The following is an 18264-nucleotide window of genomic DNA, read 5'->3' on the forward strand; positions in this document are numbered from 1 at the left end:
TTAGTTCCAATGTTCATTCTTCATCTTATTCATGTTCAAAGTTTACTCCCAAACTTCATCATCTTCATACTCTTCATCACCATCAATGGTAGATCCTTTTAGTGTTTTGTTTCCGGTCATAACATAAAAAAAAACACATATAATTGTATTAATATTTAAGTAAAAACACATATCGGTTCGGTTTTTCAAAAAAACAAAAAATTAACCGTCGGTTAATGCTTCGGTTCGATTGTTTCGGTTAATTCGGTTTCGGTTCGGTTAATTCGGTTTCCTGCTCACCCCTACCCAAATCAGTCGACTGGTGGTTGTGAATACTCAGCCTAGGCTGGGGGTAATCAGACAATCAAATATGATTTAGATGTATCTCCTTTCCTTTAAAGTCGAAACAATCAAATATACCATTATTATTATTTTATTATTTTTTAATTAAAAACAAACTAGAGTATGATATTTTATAGTTAAAACAAAACTAAATAGTTTCAAATTAATCCATCTTGAATCAAAACTAAATCAACTTTCGCTTTTAGCCTTTTACCATTTAAGTTGCAGGTTTTCTCTCCTCTTATCTCACATGACACATGCTAGTCCTTTTTACACTTCGCCAAAAATTAAACCCAACTAATTCTCATATGATTCCTTGCATTACCATTTAATTACTAGAATCCAAACTGTTTATTACAAAAGTCCAAACCATAAAACCAAACCGTTGGTAAAACGGTTCGGTTTTGACTTATTATTAAAAAACCGTCACTGAGAGCATTTTCATCCAACCCCTTATATTATGTGAGGGGTGTTTTTATAATTTAGAGAGTGATTCAGGGTGCTGTAAGTGAAGAGTTTTTATATTTTATAAAAAGTAGTGATTTTTCTGTATATTTGAAAAGTTACTGTTCATCCCATATAATTTTTTAATATATTTTGAAAGTGGTTGTGAGTGAAGAAAAGAGAAAAGGTAATGATAAAAGGTATAAGAAGTATTATTTAATTGAAATGAAGAGAGAAAACAAAATGAGTTTTAGTGTAATTTTTGGTTTGAAGATAAAGGGTGGGATAAGAATGCTCTAATGATCTAACCTAAAAACCGTTAAAACCAAACCGTAAACCATCATAAGATTTAATAAAGACCATGTATGCTTTTATTTTTTAAATGACAACTTTCATTCAACAAACTAGCAAATACGCTAGACCAACAAACAATACAAGAAAAGCAGAACCTACATCGAAAAACTACACCAATCTTTTCAAAAAATGCTACTAAACGGAGATCGGTACTTGATCCAAGGATAACCCAAAACGCTAATATCTTCCACAATTTTAGATAAGTTTTCCGGTTTGTTATAAAAAATCACTTCGTTTCTCGACTTCCAAATGCACCGACATGCCGTAAGAAATATCGCATGAAGAACCTTAGCCTTCTGACGGTCTAAGATACCAACTTTGTGCACCTTAAAAATGTCACTCACCGAGAAGACATATATACGCAACGTTTGACACCAATTAATATTAAATTACTAAACTAAGCTTACGAAAAAACACAAGATAAGAAAATGATCACTAGTTTCTTCCTCTTCAGTCTTCACCACTGAAGAGGTAGGTCCCAGCAGAGCCCAGTTGGACCCGCAAGACTCACCTTAAACAGGGATGTCTGCGCAGAGACCAACTGGATCCGCAGGACCAACCATGCTCAGAGAAGTGACGTCCTTATGCGCAGTATGCAAGCTGATCCCGCAGGAAATGCCTCCCATGGTGAAGGACTCCGCCTGTTCCCGCAGCCTCGGATACAAGCCATGAGGGAAGGCCACCCGCGCAGCATGGCTACACGCACTAGGCACTTAACTCTCCCCAGTGTCACCTGAAGGAATGAGCAAAGGCGGGAGGGGGAAAACTCCCGCCTAAATGAGCCAGTCCGTATGATGGAGGATCTTTTGTGTGATACCTGACGAGGTACAGACAAAAGATCTGACCAAGAATGCGACAGCTCACTGACAGCAGCATGGCAGACAGCACGCCACAGCACTGTGACCAATAGCCGCCGCCTACCCACCAACTCCTGCCATACCACGTGCCTAGCCTGTAGTTGGCAGAAGAGGAAGAGTGCACGACACGCCTGCTCTGTGTCAGCCGCTACCTATCCACCACTCACAGGCAGGGCACGTGCATAGGTTACAGTTGGTAGCGTATTGGGCCGGCTAAACCCCTTGGAAACCTACCTTCGGCTATAAATACCCCAATGGTATGATCATCTGAGAACATCTTATCTTATCATATTATACCTGATATCTGCTCTAGCAATCTCTTAATATACTTTTATATTTAAAGAGCAATCTAGTCTGATTCTCACGCCGGAGGGTGGTCACAAGGAGGAACCCCCCCCCTTCTCAGTGACGAGCTCACGGTGTCTGTTTTGCAGGTTATCAGAAGAACCATCTTCCAAGGGTCTAACCCCTCGTGGGAAACAGCTATCCAACCCCCAGGTTACCAGTAATCTGCCCGGGGTCCGGTTAGTGTTTCTTCATTGGCGCCATCCGTGCATAAAGCTAGAACTACTATTTTCTCCAGTTTTTTCAAAACTTTATACAAAAGATGGTTAGAGAAATTCCGGTAACCACAACCCCAGCTATTGGGGGGAATACCGGCAACACAGTTTTTACAAACACTACTCCGGCTACCGAAGCCGGAGCAAGTGAAGTAAATTTTACGAACACTACCCCACTTACTAAAGCAGGGGCAAGTGCAGTAAATGACCGCCTACTGGGATCCACCGATACCCAGTTTGAAAAACGAAGACTCCCCCGCCAGACTCTCGACGAAATCAAGGCATGGGCGGAGGCACGACAAAAGGAATTCCAGGCTGAGTTAAACGAACGCTTGCGTTCCGTGCAACAGGCCGACGAATTCGAATACTGGGAGGATGACTCGGAGGAATCCGACTCCGACGCGAACCCTCGTCATAAGGCAAAAGGGAAGCGTAAAGAAACGGAAACCCAACCGAAAAGGCATTTTGGACAAGCCTTCAAACCAAAAAGCATAGATGGAAGTCCACGAGACTTCTCTAAAACGTTCAGACCAAACGTTACAAATGCAGGAACGTCCAAATTCGCAAGGGACATTGCTGAAGCAATTGCCCCGAAGAGTGCTAAACAAATGCCTAACATAGGCACATATGACGGCCTATCTGATCCAGACGATCATTTGAACAGGTTCATAGCGGGGGCAACCGTTAGCAATTGGACGGAACCCACGTGGTGTTACATGTTCCAAATGACGCTGGTGGGGGCTGCTAGGGCTTGGTTTGATCGTTTACCGGTTAACCACATTTACGACTGGGCAGACTTCCAGCAGAAGTTTAGCCAGCACTTCAGCCAGCAGCGAAAGTATACCGAGGAGCAATGGACAATCCTCAAATGCACACGGGAAGAAGATGAATCTCTGCCAAACTTCATCACTCGCTTCAACTCAAAGAAGTTAAGTTTGGGCAATATCAGCGAGGATCTTGTTCGCGCAGCCTTCATCCAGGGCGCGCAGGACCCAGAGCTTATCCGCACCCTAACGGGTAAAGATGGAATGCCATCCACATGGGATGGCATCATGACAGCAGCCAAACGCTATGCGGAAACGGAGAAGCAACTGGGTAGAGACCTTCCGCAGAGCACAAACCTTTACACCCAGAGGACGAGAGAGGACAACGTCCTCACCGCCCGGTTGAACAAAAAACGGAAGCAAGGCATTTGGCAGTCAAGGGTAAACTTTGACACCTCATCCGGCTTACAGCACCGATTGGGTGAAAGGGATAATGTAAAGCCGCACCGGAACTCCAGATGGACGCCACTTACCAAAAGCGTCACTGACATATTTGCTACTGAAGAGCTCCCATGGCCAAAGCCTCCAGTAATCCGACATCGTCACGATGCTGATCGGAGCAAGTACTGTGACTATCACAGAACAAAAGGCCACAACACTGAAGAATGCATAGACGTAAAAGACATGGTCGAAACATTCGTCAGAGATGGGACGCTCGCGCACCTCGTTGCGAAATAAAAGCTAAGCAGGCAGGCAGGTGCGTGTGGAACCACGGCTGGGGTAAACACGAATAAAAAATCAGCTTCAATATAGAGACTACATGCTGCGTAAAGAACGAGATCCCGAAACAGGTGCGTGTCGGCTCGATGGCACTCCTGTCCCAACATGGAAGGGAGTTCAATTACACAGTTTGCATGTAATCAATTCCAATTTGTAAAGAGAAGGCCAAGAGCCACTTCTAATGGAAATGATTCTCTTTTAGAATATCGAAGCTGATGATTTTACATTTATACTTTTCTGGACACTAATATGCCGGTTTTCACCGCATAATCACGTGAAGTCAGTGAATGGGAAGGCGGTCCTACCCGCACGAACCCAATAACGCGACAAACCTTCACGCAGGTCAGTTGAAGGGGAAAAAGTTCAGCACCCAAAAATGAAAGTGCTGGTCTATCCGCATGAATCATTAAGGAAACTGAATAACCTATCGACAACCGCGCGTCGAACGGTTCAAAACAAAATTCTTAAAAAGGTAAGAAAACCTACACGCAGGTCAGGTATGGGTAAAGTTTTGCCATCCTACTAAGTGCAAGTGACGGGTCTACCCGCACAATCACGAAGGAGGAAGCAAAACTTCACACCTATTATCAACCACGTTCAAAGGTTAACTTATCCTCATAAGAAAAACCTACACGCAGGTCAGGTATGGGTAAAGTTTTGCCATCCTACTAAGTGCAAGTGACGGGTCTACCCGCACAATCACGAAAAGAGGAAGCAAAACTTCACACCTATTATCAACCACGTTCAAAGGTTAACTTATCCTCATAAGAAAAACCTACACGCAGGTCAGGTATGGGTAAAGTTTTGCCATCCTACTAAGTGCAAGTGACGGGTCTACCCGCACAATCACGAAAAGAGGAAGCAAAACTTCACACCTATTATCAGCCACGTTCAAAGGTTAACTTATCCCCATAAGAAAAACCTACACGCAGGTCAGGTATGGGTAAAGTTTTGCCATCCTACTAAGTGCGAGTGACGGTTATACCCGCACAATCACGAAAGAGGAAGCAAAACTTTAACCCATCAACCACGTCCACAGGTTAACTTACTCTAAACACTTGGAAAATTGCTATTTTAAACTAAGTATGCAAGTCATAAGTTTATAAAGCAAAGAATCCAATGAAAGGAATAACAATCGTATATTTCAATGATATATTACAACAGTGGCCGGGTAACTACCCGCCTAAAAGAAATCTATACAAAGCTAAGTCTATCCTAAGCAGTGGGAAGGGATCTTCAGGATCAGGCTACAGGGCCACCTCCGCTTGGACCAGCACCGTCAGAGCGCGGCTGCCCAAGGAAAGCCTTAAGGATGTTTAGCCCATCATCAGCAGCAGCAGCTTCATTCACCTTCTCCACTACTGGATGCGGGAAGGCAGCGTACTGGTTCACAGCTTGGTCATAAGCAGCTTCAGTATTAACATTGAATAAAGGGAAGTTGGAGGGCGGAAAGCCTCTCTCAGCGAACCCTAGACCAAGCAGGAAGCCAGTCTTCTGCCCATCCTCATGAGAAGCGTTGAGGGCTGCGCTCATCGCATCGTCATAAGAGGTCTCTGAGAGGACCTGACGCACAACCTACAAAAGAATACAAGTTAGAACATTTTCTAATTACGAGCGGAAAGCGTAAAGAAAGAGATAAAGATACCTGAGGCAACGCTTCTCGAAGCAACCATTGGAGGGTAGCTTGACTTTCTTTGTAAGCACGTTCGGCTCCGCTTTTATCAAGGTTGGCAAGTTGAACTTCCTTGGCGGCAGCTTCTTCAACGCTTTTGAGTTTCCTTTCAGTGCGGTCAAGCACCCCCCTCTGGTCAAGGATCTCCTGCAACTTCTTGGCATCTTCCATTGCCAAGGCGTCATGAGCATGCTGAAGAGCCTTTAATTTGCATTTAAGCTGCTCATTCTCTTCGCGAAGTGGCTCAGCAACAGCTTCAGCCTTGGCAGCCCTCTCAGTTGAGTTTCGCGCAGTCTCCTTGGCCAGCCGAAGCTGTTCATTCACAGCTTGGGCAGCCTTGGAGCGGGCCTCGAGTCGCGCCTGGACTTCAACCTCGAGGGCCTTGAATGCCTTCTCCTTCTCGGCTGCGGCAGCGGCCAACTGCCGGTTCTCCTCCCGAAGAGCCCGCGCTTCAGATGCATCTTTGGCGCGAGCTGCTTTTAACTTGTCGTTTTCACGACAAAGCAGCTCGACGCGGGGCTGCGTCCGGGCCTGGAGAACCCGAAGCTCATTGGTTAGCCTACCCTCTTGGTAGCTAGCCATGGCTTCCCCCAACGCACCATGAGGAGCAGCGTGGCGAGCCCAGTCCACGCACTCCACAGGGGTGCAAAGGGTTGTTCCTCGGCGTATGTTCCATCTTGGAACATACACTTCATTGGAATCCGACACTGCAAAAGAAACAAAGGCAGTTAGGAAAAGATGATAAAAATATATAAGGGAAAAAAGAACCCTACGTACCTGTAGGGTCAATAACAGGCCGATAGCCGCCAAACCCATCACCTGAACCTAAAGGAAATCCATCCAACAGGTCAGGCAGACGGGAAGGTGGCATAGATCGGCGGAAAGCCCGGCGCGTACCTGATGGTCCGGCCGTCGGTGCCGGTGGCGCAGGTATAGTGGCAGCCGCTGTGGTAGCCATTGTTGGCGCCGCCTCCTCTGCAACAGTAACCGCCGGCTCCGTGAAAGATGCTGTAAAAATTGCACTCACGGCCGGCGGAGACAACTTCTCAGCTGGAACAGCCTCAGGAAGGCTGGAACCAGCGGAAGCAGGCGGAGGCGCCTGGGTCGACGCCTCGGGAAGGCTGACCGAGCCTACCGTCATTGGCGGGGGAATACTTGCTCCAACTCCACCCTGGAATGCGTCAACATCCACACCTGCACAAGCAAAAGTGTTAGAAAAATTTATTTGAAACAACAAATCTAGACAAGAATTATGGGGGTACTTACGGGGTTTCTTGAGCTTGAATGCACGGACGAGCGGGGGCGAACCCGATGGAGCCAGCCTCTTGACACCGGTAACCGTCGTCGTCACTGCCTCCCCGGAGGTAACAGCTACAGCCTCCGAAGCGGTGGTCTCCTCACCACCGGGCTTCCCCGCCACCTCTGCACTATCTGACTCGGAGTCAGATAGGACTACCGGGCCGGCAGTGGACACCTTCTCCTTGCCCTTCCCGGCGGCAGCCTTTTTCTTCCGCACCAACGGAGGACCTTCTGCGGATTCCTCAGAAGAAGAAATGTCAACAACTCCAGCAGCAGGCACAGCATTGAGGGGTTCAGGGTAGAAGATAGGCTTACCTGGCCGTCGGTGGCTCAGGATCTCTTGGCCCGGCGGGTAAACCTCCACGAACCGACCCGCGGTCTGCTCTAAGATGGGCAACTCGTTCTCGTCCAGAGCACGAGTACCCATCCGTGCGGGACCATCTTCCTCCCGCGGGTTCAGGAGCGACTGAAGATCGTTCCCCTCTGAAATCAACAAGAAAGTTAGAAAAAATCGAAGTCAGCAAAGTGAAACAAGACGTACCATAAGGGACAGAGTTCGAACCATATTCAAGAACGATCGGAACCTTATCCGCATTCGCCGCCTTCCACACCCGGCTCATCCCCAGCATCACCATCGCCGACTCCGGAAAACGGAAAACCGGGGACTGGACCCGGGATATCTTCGAGAACCATTCCGCCTCCTCGTAGTTGAGGGCGGGAAGGTTCGGAAGCGCCTGGCCATTCTTGAACTTCATGGCGATGGGGATGGCTCGAGCGGATATGAAGAAGAACTCTCTTCTCCACGAGCGAAGACTCCGCTCGGTGGTGCAAATCTTTAAACCCTTAATCCGGGTTGTAAGACTGTACCACCCCTGGATGCACCTCCAAGTGTAGAAGGTCATCAGGCGGTCCACATGGGGCTCGATGCCCAGAATCCGGCACACCCATTCAAAGTGCCGGACCTTGGCAATGGCCATAGGGTGCACCTCTGTCAGGTGCACACCGTGCCTCTCCAGAACACGGTACACAAACTTTGTCAACGGAAACCTAAGGTTTCCGTAGACAAAAAATGCAGCATAAACCCCGATCTTGCCACTAGGGGCATCGTACACAGTATGGTGGGGTTCAGGAAACTCAGGCTCGAGAGACTCGAGCATGAACTTCCTGACGATATACTGGTACAGATCGACAGGAAGAGAGCACTGGCATTCGCCAGCAGTCTTCTGGTCATCAGCATCATGAGAAGACATGGTGGAAGAAAGATGAAAAGAGATTTCAGGGTAATGCTTTACTGGACAGAAAAATTCGCCGGAAATTACTTGAGAAGAAGAGATGAAAGTGAAAAGTGTGAATTGCAAATAACCCTATCCCCCTTTATATAGTAATCGCAATTAATGCGGTGAATTTAATGCGGAGGAGAGAGAAATCGAAGGTGCAATGAAACTATGACACGTGGCAAAAAGCAAGCTGGCAACAGCTGTTGAAAGGACGTGTGCCAGTAATTTCGCGGCCACGCGCCCGAAATCCCGTGCCCACGCGCCTGAAAAAACGACTGGAATGACCACATAATGTCATGTCGCCATAACTTCTGGCACGTCCTGACACAGTCAGAAGAAACCGTCGCACGACGTTTGAGGTATTGGATTGCTCTTATCTTTTCACCAACTCTTCGAATTTCAAAATTCAAAATTCGAAAATATTAAAAAGTAAGCGGGAAAATACCCCCCTACCTTGGCGAACAAGTAACCATAAGACGGATGCGGGTACAGTGTTAAGGTAAAACCCTTCACATACCTAGCACCCGCAGGGAATTGAAGCCAAGAAAACCTTGGCGAACAAGTAAACATAAGACGGGTGCGGATACAGTGTAAAGGCAAAACCCTTCACATACCTAGCACCCGCAGGGAATTGAAGCCAAGTACCTCGGCAACCAAGTAACTATAAGACAGGTGCGGGTACAGTGTAAAGGCAAAACCCTTCACATACCTAGCACCCGCAGGGAATTGACGCCAGAAATACCTTGGAAGTAAAGTAACCGTAAGACGAGCGCAGGTACAGTGTAAAGGCAAAACCCTTCACATACCTAGCGCTCCGCTGGGAATTGAAACCAAGAAGGATCTTCTGGGCAATGCTTGCGGAAAAGGAAATAACATCCCCGCATAGCGGGAACGTCGAGAACTACGTTGTTTGAAGCTCCAGGATGGAGTTGGTGGTTTTAACATAATTGATCACTATGTTCAAAACTACCAAAACCTCATGGAGAATCCACACAACTGGGACTCAATGCTCCCGACTTGTGAGGAGGTTACAGACCTACCCGCATCATACCCAAAGACCAAGCAGGAAACTCGGGCATTTCTGCAAGTGACAAGGACTTCCCATGGAAAACCTTACAAAACCCTTTTCAAAACCCTTAAGTCCAAAAGTTCACCTCACTTTATTAAACACGCATGAGAAGAACATTGGACTGGGGGGACTTGAAGAGGTAGGTCCCAGCAGAGCCCAGTTGGACCCGCAAGACTCACCTTAAACAGGGACGTCTGCGCAGAGACCAACTGGATCCGCAGGACCAACCATGCTCAGAGAAGTGACGTCCTTATGCGCAGTATGCAAGCTGATCCCGCAGGAAATGCCTCCCATGGTGAAGGACTCCGCCTGTTCCCGCAGCCTCGGATACAAGCCATGAGGGAAGGCCACCCGCGCAGCATGGCTACACGCACTAGGCACTTAACTCTCCCCAGTGTCACCTGAAGGAATGAGCAAAGGCGGGAGGGGGAAAACTCCCGCCTAAATGAGCCAGTCCGTATGATGGAGGATCTTTTGTGTGATACCTGACGAGGTACAGACAAAAGATCTGACCAAGAATGCGACAGCTCACTGACAGCAGCATGGCAGACAGCACGCCACAGCACTGTGACCAATAGCCGCCGCCTACCCACCAACTCCTGCCATACCACGTGCCTAGCCTGTAGTTGGCAGAAGAGGAAGAGTGCACGACACGCCTGCTCTGTGTCAGCCGCTACCTATCCACCACTCACAGGCAGGGCACGTGCATAGGTTACAGTTGGTAGCGTATTGGGCCGGCTAAACCCCTTGGAAACCTACCTTCGGCTATAAATACCCCAATGGTATGATCATCTGAGAACATCTTATCTTATCATATTATACCTGATATCTGCTCTAGCAATCTCTTAATATACTTTTATATTTAAAGAGCAATCTAGTCTGATTCTCACGCCGGAGGGTGGTCACAAGGAGGAACCCCCCCCCTTCTCAGTGACGAGCTCACGGTGTCTGTTTTGCAGGTTATCAGAAGAACCATCTTCCAAGGGTCTAACCCCTCGTGGGAAACAGCTATCCAACCCCCAGGTTACCAGTAATCTGCCCGGGGTCCGGTTAGTGTTTCTTCAACCACATAATCTACATTTTTTTTAGTTTTAAGATTTTTATATTATAATAAAAGGATTCAGTTACAATAGAGAGGCAGGTAAGCAGGCAACAAGCTGCGCCACCACCCTTTTTGAATGACAAAACCGATCCTACTGAAAAACAAAGTTATTGTTCTTCGGCGTTGTTGAGCAACTGTGCACGACCCGCTGAACTCTTTTCAGAAACGTAGCCGCATCGGAGGCAAGAGACCCAAGTGTATCGAAAGCAAAAAGAATGAAAGCGAATTCATTCCTAGCACACGCATTCTCATGCTTAGCAATTTTTTATGATTCTGCCTTTAACACGGCCTGCCTAGCAACAAGCCCGGTATCCCTATGCCCGACAAGAAGGGACACCCCAGTAGGTCCACACAAGCATGCTTCCCCCCACCTATCCAAACACAAGAATATCTGTTGATCGGAAAGTAAACCTTCCTTCACGTGGTTCCGACAAGAAATTCGTAGAAGCCTATTTTTTTACCAAAATTCGCACCCGTTTTAACACATTACAAACAACATAGCTGACTAAATCATATATACAAAGAACCGAAAAGTTTTCCATAAAACCTATTTACATTTATAACAGTTACCCGTTACCACATCTATTATTCATCTTAACAAACAACATAAAAAACGTGCTTCCACGTCACAATATTCATAATTGATGATCATAATAATAATAATAATAATAATAATATAAGACGAATCCTCTCCACCAATCTCCCACCTTCTCTTCCTACATTTTCACAAATCATTTCCAAAACAATCTCCATTTCCATTCCGTAGATCATCATCTCCTTTGACTTTTTGACTTCAACTTCTATTACTCCCATGGCTTCCAAACACCACCCCGTCGACGACCTATTCTCATCCTTCAACTCATCTCCGGCAAGTCCACAACTCAATTCCGGTAACGATTCCCCCAATCTAATCTCCTTCGACGATGAAGAAGATTACGATAATACCCCTACCACCAGCAAACCGCTCATGGTTTTTGATCGCTTCTACGATTCCTCATCCGAAGACGGCCTTTACTCCACCGCCGGTTCTACCACTGGTGGTGGTGATAGTTCGTTAATTCAGGCTGCCGGAAACCGGTTGGATTACATGATGCAGTATCTAGACCGGAAGCTATTGACGGCGGACGGAAAAGAGGCGTTGCCGGAGTTTATAGGTAGTGGCGGTGGGCGTGGGATGTTTAAATTACCGGTTCAAGCCGCGGTGCATCCCGGCCGGCCTCCGAGTCTGGAGTTTCGGCCGCATCCGCTTCGGGAATCACAAATTGGGAGGTTTCTTAGGGTTTTGAATGGGACTGGGGATGGGAGGCAGTTGTGGGCGGGGTCTGAGTGTGGGGTTAGGGTTTGGGAGATGAGTGAGATGTATTCGGGCGGGGCGGAGGATGGGGACGGTGAGGCGGAGGCGCCGGGGTATGAGTCGGTGGTGACGTCGCCGACGATGTGTTTGGTGGTGGATGATGCGAATAAGGTGGTGTGGAGTGGGCATAAGGATGGGAAGATTAAGGGGTGGAGGATGGATCAGTGTTGTGAGGATTATGATGTTCCGTTTAAGCCGTGTCTGTCGTGGCAGGCGCATCGAGGACTGGTGTTGTCCATGGTGATCTCATCTTATGGTAATGCATCTTATTATTAACTTGTGTTATTTGAAGTTATTGTTATCTGTTGATGTTTAAGTTAGTTGGAATGTTATGTATTTAGTTTAATTTGGTTTTGGTATCAATTTCAAGACTTTAGGGTTAATAACCTTGGCCTTTTGTGATATGGTCTGTAATCTTACTTGGTTTTCCTTTTTCGTCCAAGCATTCTGGTATTGTTGAAACACCCCTAAGGACTAAGGAGCACTATGTTATGCACTTGGTTTTCAAATGTGCGCGTCACATGATGCTGATGCCTTATGCAGTTAACTAGTTTTTGAACAAATTAAACCGTTGATTACTCACCTAATAGTTATACTTAAGTTTGTTTTCCGCTTCACTTTTTAATACTTATAATACTTTATTCAACCCGTGTATAACACACAGGTTTCTAGCCTGGTGTGCGTGCGTAGATATATATTTGTACTTGATTAGATGAGAAAATTTAGAAACATGCGTCTAGAACGTTAAAGCTGGATACAGGAACAATAATCATACCACGCTTCAAATATTTGTACAACGTATAATCAGATTTCTAGATAACTAAGGTTTTCATCTAAAACTAAACTTCAACCAGGGGACCTATGGTCTGGATCTGAGGGTGGTGCGCTAATTGTCTGGCCATGGGAAGCTCTTGAAAAGGTTTGCTCACTGACGAGAGAGGAAAAGCACCTGGCATCTGTGATAGTTGGGAAATCATACATTGATCTCAAGAACCAAGTTACTGCAAATGGCATATCTTGTAGCATACTTTCAGCAGATGTTAGATATTTGTTATCTGACCGTTCTGGTGCAAAAGTTTGGAGTGCCGGCACTTTATCATTTGCATTATGGTAAGTGACTAATCTAGTGGTCATAAATTTATTAATATGAAATTCAATGTACTGAAATAATGTCTTAACTGCAGGGATGCGTACACACGAGAGTTGTTGAAAGTGTTTAATATGGATGGACTGGCTGAAAATTTAACAACAGTACAAGATCTGACAGCAGAAGAGGAAGCAAAGATGAAATTTGCATCTCAAACTAAGAAAGATAAAGTACAAAGTTCAATGAGTTTCTTTCAGCGGTCACGTAATGCAATAATGGGAGCAGCTGATGCCGTTCTTCGAGTTGCAGCAAAAGGAGCGTTTGGTGATGATAGCCGAAGAATCGAAGCGTTAATCATAACAACTGATGGAACGATTTGGACAGGATCTGCAAATGGATTAATCGTGAAGTGGGATGCGAATGGAAATCGTTTGCAAGATTTTCAGTATCATTCTTATGCCATTCGTTGCTTATGTACATCTGGGTTACGGGTTTGGGTTGGGTATGCAAGTGGAACGCTACATGTATTGGATCTTGATGGTAATTTGGTTGGAGAGTGGATTGCTCATGGCAGTTCTATTATTGATATGGCAGTAGGGCCGGGCTATATCTTTACATTGGCTAATGATGGCGGCATACGCGGATGGAGCATATTGACACCTGGACCTTTGGATACAATATTATGCTCAGAATTGTCTGACAGAGAATTATTATACACAAAGCTTGAAAATTTTAAAATTTTGGCTGGTACATGGAATGTTGCACAAGGTAGAGCAACACATGATTCACTTATATCATGGCTGGGTTCTGCAGCCAAAGACATAGATATTGTTGCTGTTGGATTGCAGGAGGTTGAAATGGGCGCTGGCTTTCTTGCAATGTCTGCTGCTAGAGAAACTGTAAGACCGCTGTGTCTCTTAATATCTGATTTTTGAAAAAAGAACAAATATTCAAACATATATACATATATTTTTGGTGCAGATGCAAGTAGGTCTTGAGGGAAGTTCTGCAGGTCAATGGTGGCTAGACATGATTGGTAAAACCTTGGATGAAGGCTCGACTTTTCACCGTGTTGGTTCTAGGCAGCTGGCAGGCATGCTTATTGGTGTGTGGTGGGTATTCTGTAATGATTGTTTATTCTTTTCGGGTTAAACCATGCTATCCAATCTTAATTGGTATTGAATGTCGTTTCAGGGTCGGATATAATATTAGAGGTAATGTTGGAGATATTGATGTTGCAGCAGTTCCATGTGGATTTGGAAATGCTATCGGTAACAAGGTAACTGCTAGTTTACTTGTATTATTTCTTTAATAACAACAACAACAACAACAACAACAACAACAACAAGAATAAGAATAAGAATAATAAGAATAATAAGAATAAAAAGAACACTGCTGTGATGTGTTCAGGGAGCAGTTGGTTTGAGGATGAGAATATATGGGCGGATTATATGTTTTGTGAATTGTCACTTTGCTGCACATCTGGAAGCTGTTAACCGCCGTAATGCTGATTTTGATCACGTTTACAAGACAATGTCCTTCAGCCGATCACCTAATCTTGTGAATGCATCTTCTGGTATGCTGCCATACCTTTTTTTATCTTGCTTCCTTGCCACCTCATCTTTTTCACTTTGGATTCTCTATGGTTCTCGTTTGGTATCCGCCTTACTTTTTGCAGCTGCAGCCTCATCTGCTTTCCAAACCACCCGTCTTGAAAATGTAGGTACATTCAAAATCTTGATGTCTTACCCGTTGGACCCAAATTAACTCACTTTTACATAAATGGGTCATGCTATTGGCTATTGCAGGCTATGGGTAGCCTGTCTGTGAATGAGTTGCCAGAGTTATCCGAGGCAGACATGGTTGTCTTTTTAGGCGACTTTAATTATCGTCTTGATGACATTTCTTACGATGAAGCGCGGGATTTTATTTCTCAAAGAAGCTTTGATTGGCTTAGAGAGAAAGATCAGCTTCATATTGAAATGAAAACTGGAACTGTTTTTCAAGGAATGCGTGAAGCGGTTATTACATTCCCCCCAACCTACAAGTTCGAAAGACATCAACCTGGCTTAGCAGGTATATAATCAAATATAAGTTATCAAATAGTTATGTAGTTGCTTAATGCGGCTCTAATTGTTTTCATATTGTCATCTCGTAGGGTATGATTCTGGAGAGAAAAAGCGGATTCCCGCATGGTGTGACCGAGTTTTGTATCGTGACAACCGTCCAGATTCATCAGATATATGCAGTTTAAACTGTCCTGTAGTTTCTTCAGTTTTGCAGTAAGTGCTTTACTTCATCTCGAGTGAATCATAACTGTAATACATTAATCTCTATTATCATTTGTTTACTGAAAAATTTGTTTATTTTAAGGTATGAAGCTTGTATGGATGTGACAGATAGTGATCATAAACCGGTGCGTTGCATCTTTAACGTGGAGCTGGCTCGCGTAGACGAGCCGAAAAGAAGAAAACTTTTTGGAGAAATCATCAAATCTAATAAAAAAATCAGGCATATTCTTGAAGAACAATGCAACGTTCCAGATGCAATTCTCAGCACAAACAATATTATTCTTCAGGACAACGATACATCAGTGCTGCGGATCACTAATAAAAGTGGGGAAGATAAAGCTTTATTTAAAGTAATATGTGAAGGTCAGTGTACTATTAAAGATAGAAAACAAACATCCAGTCACCACCCACGTGGTGCTTACGGGTTTCCACGATGGCTTGAGGTAAATATATTTTTGCCAGTTTGAATAGTTTTAATCGTTTGGATTACATTATTGTGATGCATTTGCTGGATTTGGATTAAAACAGGTGAAGCCAACTGTTGGCATCATAGAACCAAATCATATTGTGGAGATTTCAGTTCATCATCAATCTTATGAAACCGTTAAGGAATATGTGGATGGTGCTCCTCAAAACGGTTGGTGTGAAGATGTCCGCGATAAGGAAGTTATGCTGGTGGTTGAGGTGAGGGGGAGTTGTACAACCGAGAGAAAATGTCATAGAGTTCGTGTGCGTCATAATCAAAGCTTGTCGGACCGGCCTATGCCTATGGAGCAGAAGCCTGACGGCTCAGCTCGGGACCATGCAAGTGTACTTCACAGGTCTGATATCAAGTGGTTGACTGGCTCGCGTGATGTTGTTGATCACATACGTGATCTGCATACCCCTTGAAGTGTGATCTTCTGGATATTGGTTTATACCCATTTTGACACGAGGCTGATTCTTCTAATGCCTATTGAGATTTGTTTTTGGTTGTGTGTTCGTTGAAGGACTTGTACATAAGGTTTTCAAAATCTTATATTATATTTAAGGCCATAAGGACGAATAGTTGTGTGAGAATTGAAGGACTGTGAAATTGTGAATAAATTGACTTTCAAAATTAACCCTTCATTAGGTTATTATAAACAAACTTCTTTCCAAATTCTCAGTTAATTGATTCAGGTAGATAACTCATGGAATCAATTTCTCAATTTATTGAGTTGGAGATGAAGACTTAAATTTCTGGATTCGAAATTTGATATAACTATTTTTTAAAATTTAATTTAAATAAAAATAAAATTATATTCTAAAAGGTAACTTATTTTGTAAAACTTTACAGAATATAATGAATGTGAAGATTTTAGATCCTCGAATGTATTACATATATTTATCAGAAAGTATAATTCTGATTGTATTATATTATTAGTTGATTGAAGGTGAAGAACGCCCTGTTTGCGGTGCGCGCATATAATGCATATACGTGTGGGCCCTTGGCTGGGCAAAAGTGAAATTGCATTAATTTTGACGTTATTTTACTAATTTCGTGAAAATAGCGTTAAAAGTGGCGGAAGGTTAATCAGGCATCATGTGGTGGCATTGATAGTCGAAAGACAAGGGTATGAGTATGTTTGGTTGAAGGTAATGTAATAAAGGGGGAATTGAATGTGAGAAGGAATGGAATGGAGAAAGAAATGAAATGGATCATTCCATTACTTTGTTTTGTTTGGTTAACCTATGTGAATGAAATGAATTATTACTTAATGTTGTTTAGTATCCAAAAAAATTATAGGAATGAAATAGAAATAATAAAAATACTCCTATCCCGAAATATTTTTTTTACCAACAAAAAAACAATAATAATAAAAAAATCAATGGCGACTGTGGTGGGGTTAGCTCTGGTGACGAAAATGGTGGTGGCAGTGGCGACGATGGTGGTGGGGTGACGGTGATAGCATTGGTAGTGATGGCGGCGACGGTGGTGATGGTTAGGCAGCGAAAGTGGTGGTGGCGGTGATGGTTAGGTGCGGCGGTGACAATGTTTATCGTGGTTACGGCGACGTTGGTGGCGGCAGTGAGGGTGGTTGCACTGGTGGTAGGGTGGTGGTGGCGGAGGAGGTGGTGGTGGCGACATTGGCGGTTAGGTGTTGGTGGTGACGATAGTAGTGGTGGTTGTTGTTAGGTGGTGGTGGTGTTGAGAAAGTAGGGTGGAGGAATGGAATGAAAAAAAAGAAGGGTGGTGGGAAGGAATGGTTTTGATGGAATGAGATTCCATATGTAATGGATGGTTTCATTCCATTGAGCAACCAAACACCACATTTTTCATTCTCATGCAATGAATCATTCCATTCCCCTTATCATTTATGCATACCAAACGCTACCTTAGGTATTTTGGTTGGAGGTAATGGAATGAGAGAAATAATTGAATACACAAGGGAATATAATAGTTCGTTACCATTCTTCTGTCTTATTTGGTTAACCTATTATAATGAAATGAATTATTATTTATATTTTTTAGTATCCAGAAAAATGTATAAACGAACTAAAAATAATAAAAATACTCATATCTTAAAATAACTTTTTTACCAAAAAAAATATATATATAAAAAAATTGCAATGGCGATGGTGTTGGCGGCGATGAAGATGGTGGTGGTGGGGGTGGTGGTAGGGTGGCTGCAACGGTGGTGGTGGTGGTCACGCAACGACAATGGTGCAGGCGGCAATGACAATGGTTGTGGTGGTTACGACGACGATGGTGGTGACGACGGTGGTATCGCTGACGGTAAGGTCATGGTGGTGGTCAAGCGGTGGCGATGGTAGTGGTGGTTGTTGTCAGGTGGTGTTAAGAAAGCAAGGTGAAAGAGGAATGAAATGAAAAAAATGAAAGGTATAGGAAGAAATGGTTTTGATGGAATGAGATTCAGGGCCGGCCGGAGCATAGGGCAATGCGGGCGACCGGCTGGGGCACTTAATTTTCGGGATCGAAACGCACATAATATGTTGTTATAACGCGTAATGAATGATGATTAAGGACAGGTGGGTTTGGGCTGGGTAAAA

General features: G+C 44.4%; 1 protein-coding gene across 2 annotated transcripts; it reads left to right on the plus strand.

The window, feature by feature from the left end:
- Positions 1-11171: 11171 nt before the first annotated feature.
- Positions 11172-16155, plus strand: LOC143539976 (type II inositol polyphosphate 5-phosphatase 15-like). Of its 2 annotated transcripts, XM_077033151.1 has the most exons (11): positions 11173-12109; positions 12708-12963; positions 13038-13839; positions 13922-14052; positions 14135-14219; positions 14351-14516; positions 14619-14659; positions 14749-15016; positions 15099-15222; positions 15314-15674; positions 15760-16155. In XM_077033151.1, exons 1-11 carry the CDS (start codon positions 11311-11313, stop codon positions 16120-16122), a joined length of 3396 nt encoding a protein of 1131 aa, XP_076889266.1. In that variant the 5' UTR covers positions 11173-11310; the 3' UTR covers positions 16123-16155. The 2 variants fall into 2 exon arrangements, with proteins under 2 accessions (XP_076889265.1, XP_076889266.1); XM_077033150.1 differs by having other exon boundaries at positions 11172-12109; positions 14351-14659.
- The last annotated feature ends 2109 nt before the right edge of the window (positions 16156-18264 follow it).

The sequence above is a fragment of the Bidens hawaiensis genome, unplaced genomic scaffold (assembly GCF_021521415.1).
Source record: "Bidens hawaiensis isolate Kalapana, Puna unplaced genomic scaffold, B.hawaiensis_p1.1 tig00012097_1, whole genome shotgun sequence".
NCBI classification, from domain to species: domain Eukaryota; kingdom Viridiplantae; phylum Streptophyta; class Magnoliopsida; order Asterales; family Asteraceae; genus Bidens; species Bidens hawaiensis.

Coding starts and splice junctions, on each gene's coding strand:
- LOC143539976 (XM_077033150.1), top strand. CDS start 11,311: ATGGCTTCCAAACACCACCCCGTCGACGACCTATTCTCATCCTTCAAC. Junction 14,053..14,134: donor GGCATGCTTATTGGTGTGTG/GTGGGTATTCTG, acceptor ATGTCGTTTCAG/GGTCGGATATAATATTAGAG. Junction 15,223..15,313: donor GTAGTTTCTTCAGTTTTGCA/GTAAGTGCTTTA, acceptor GTTTATTTTAAG/GTATGAAGCTTGTATGGATG.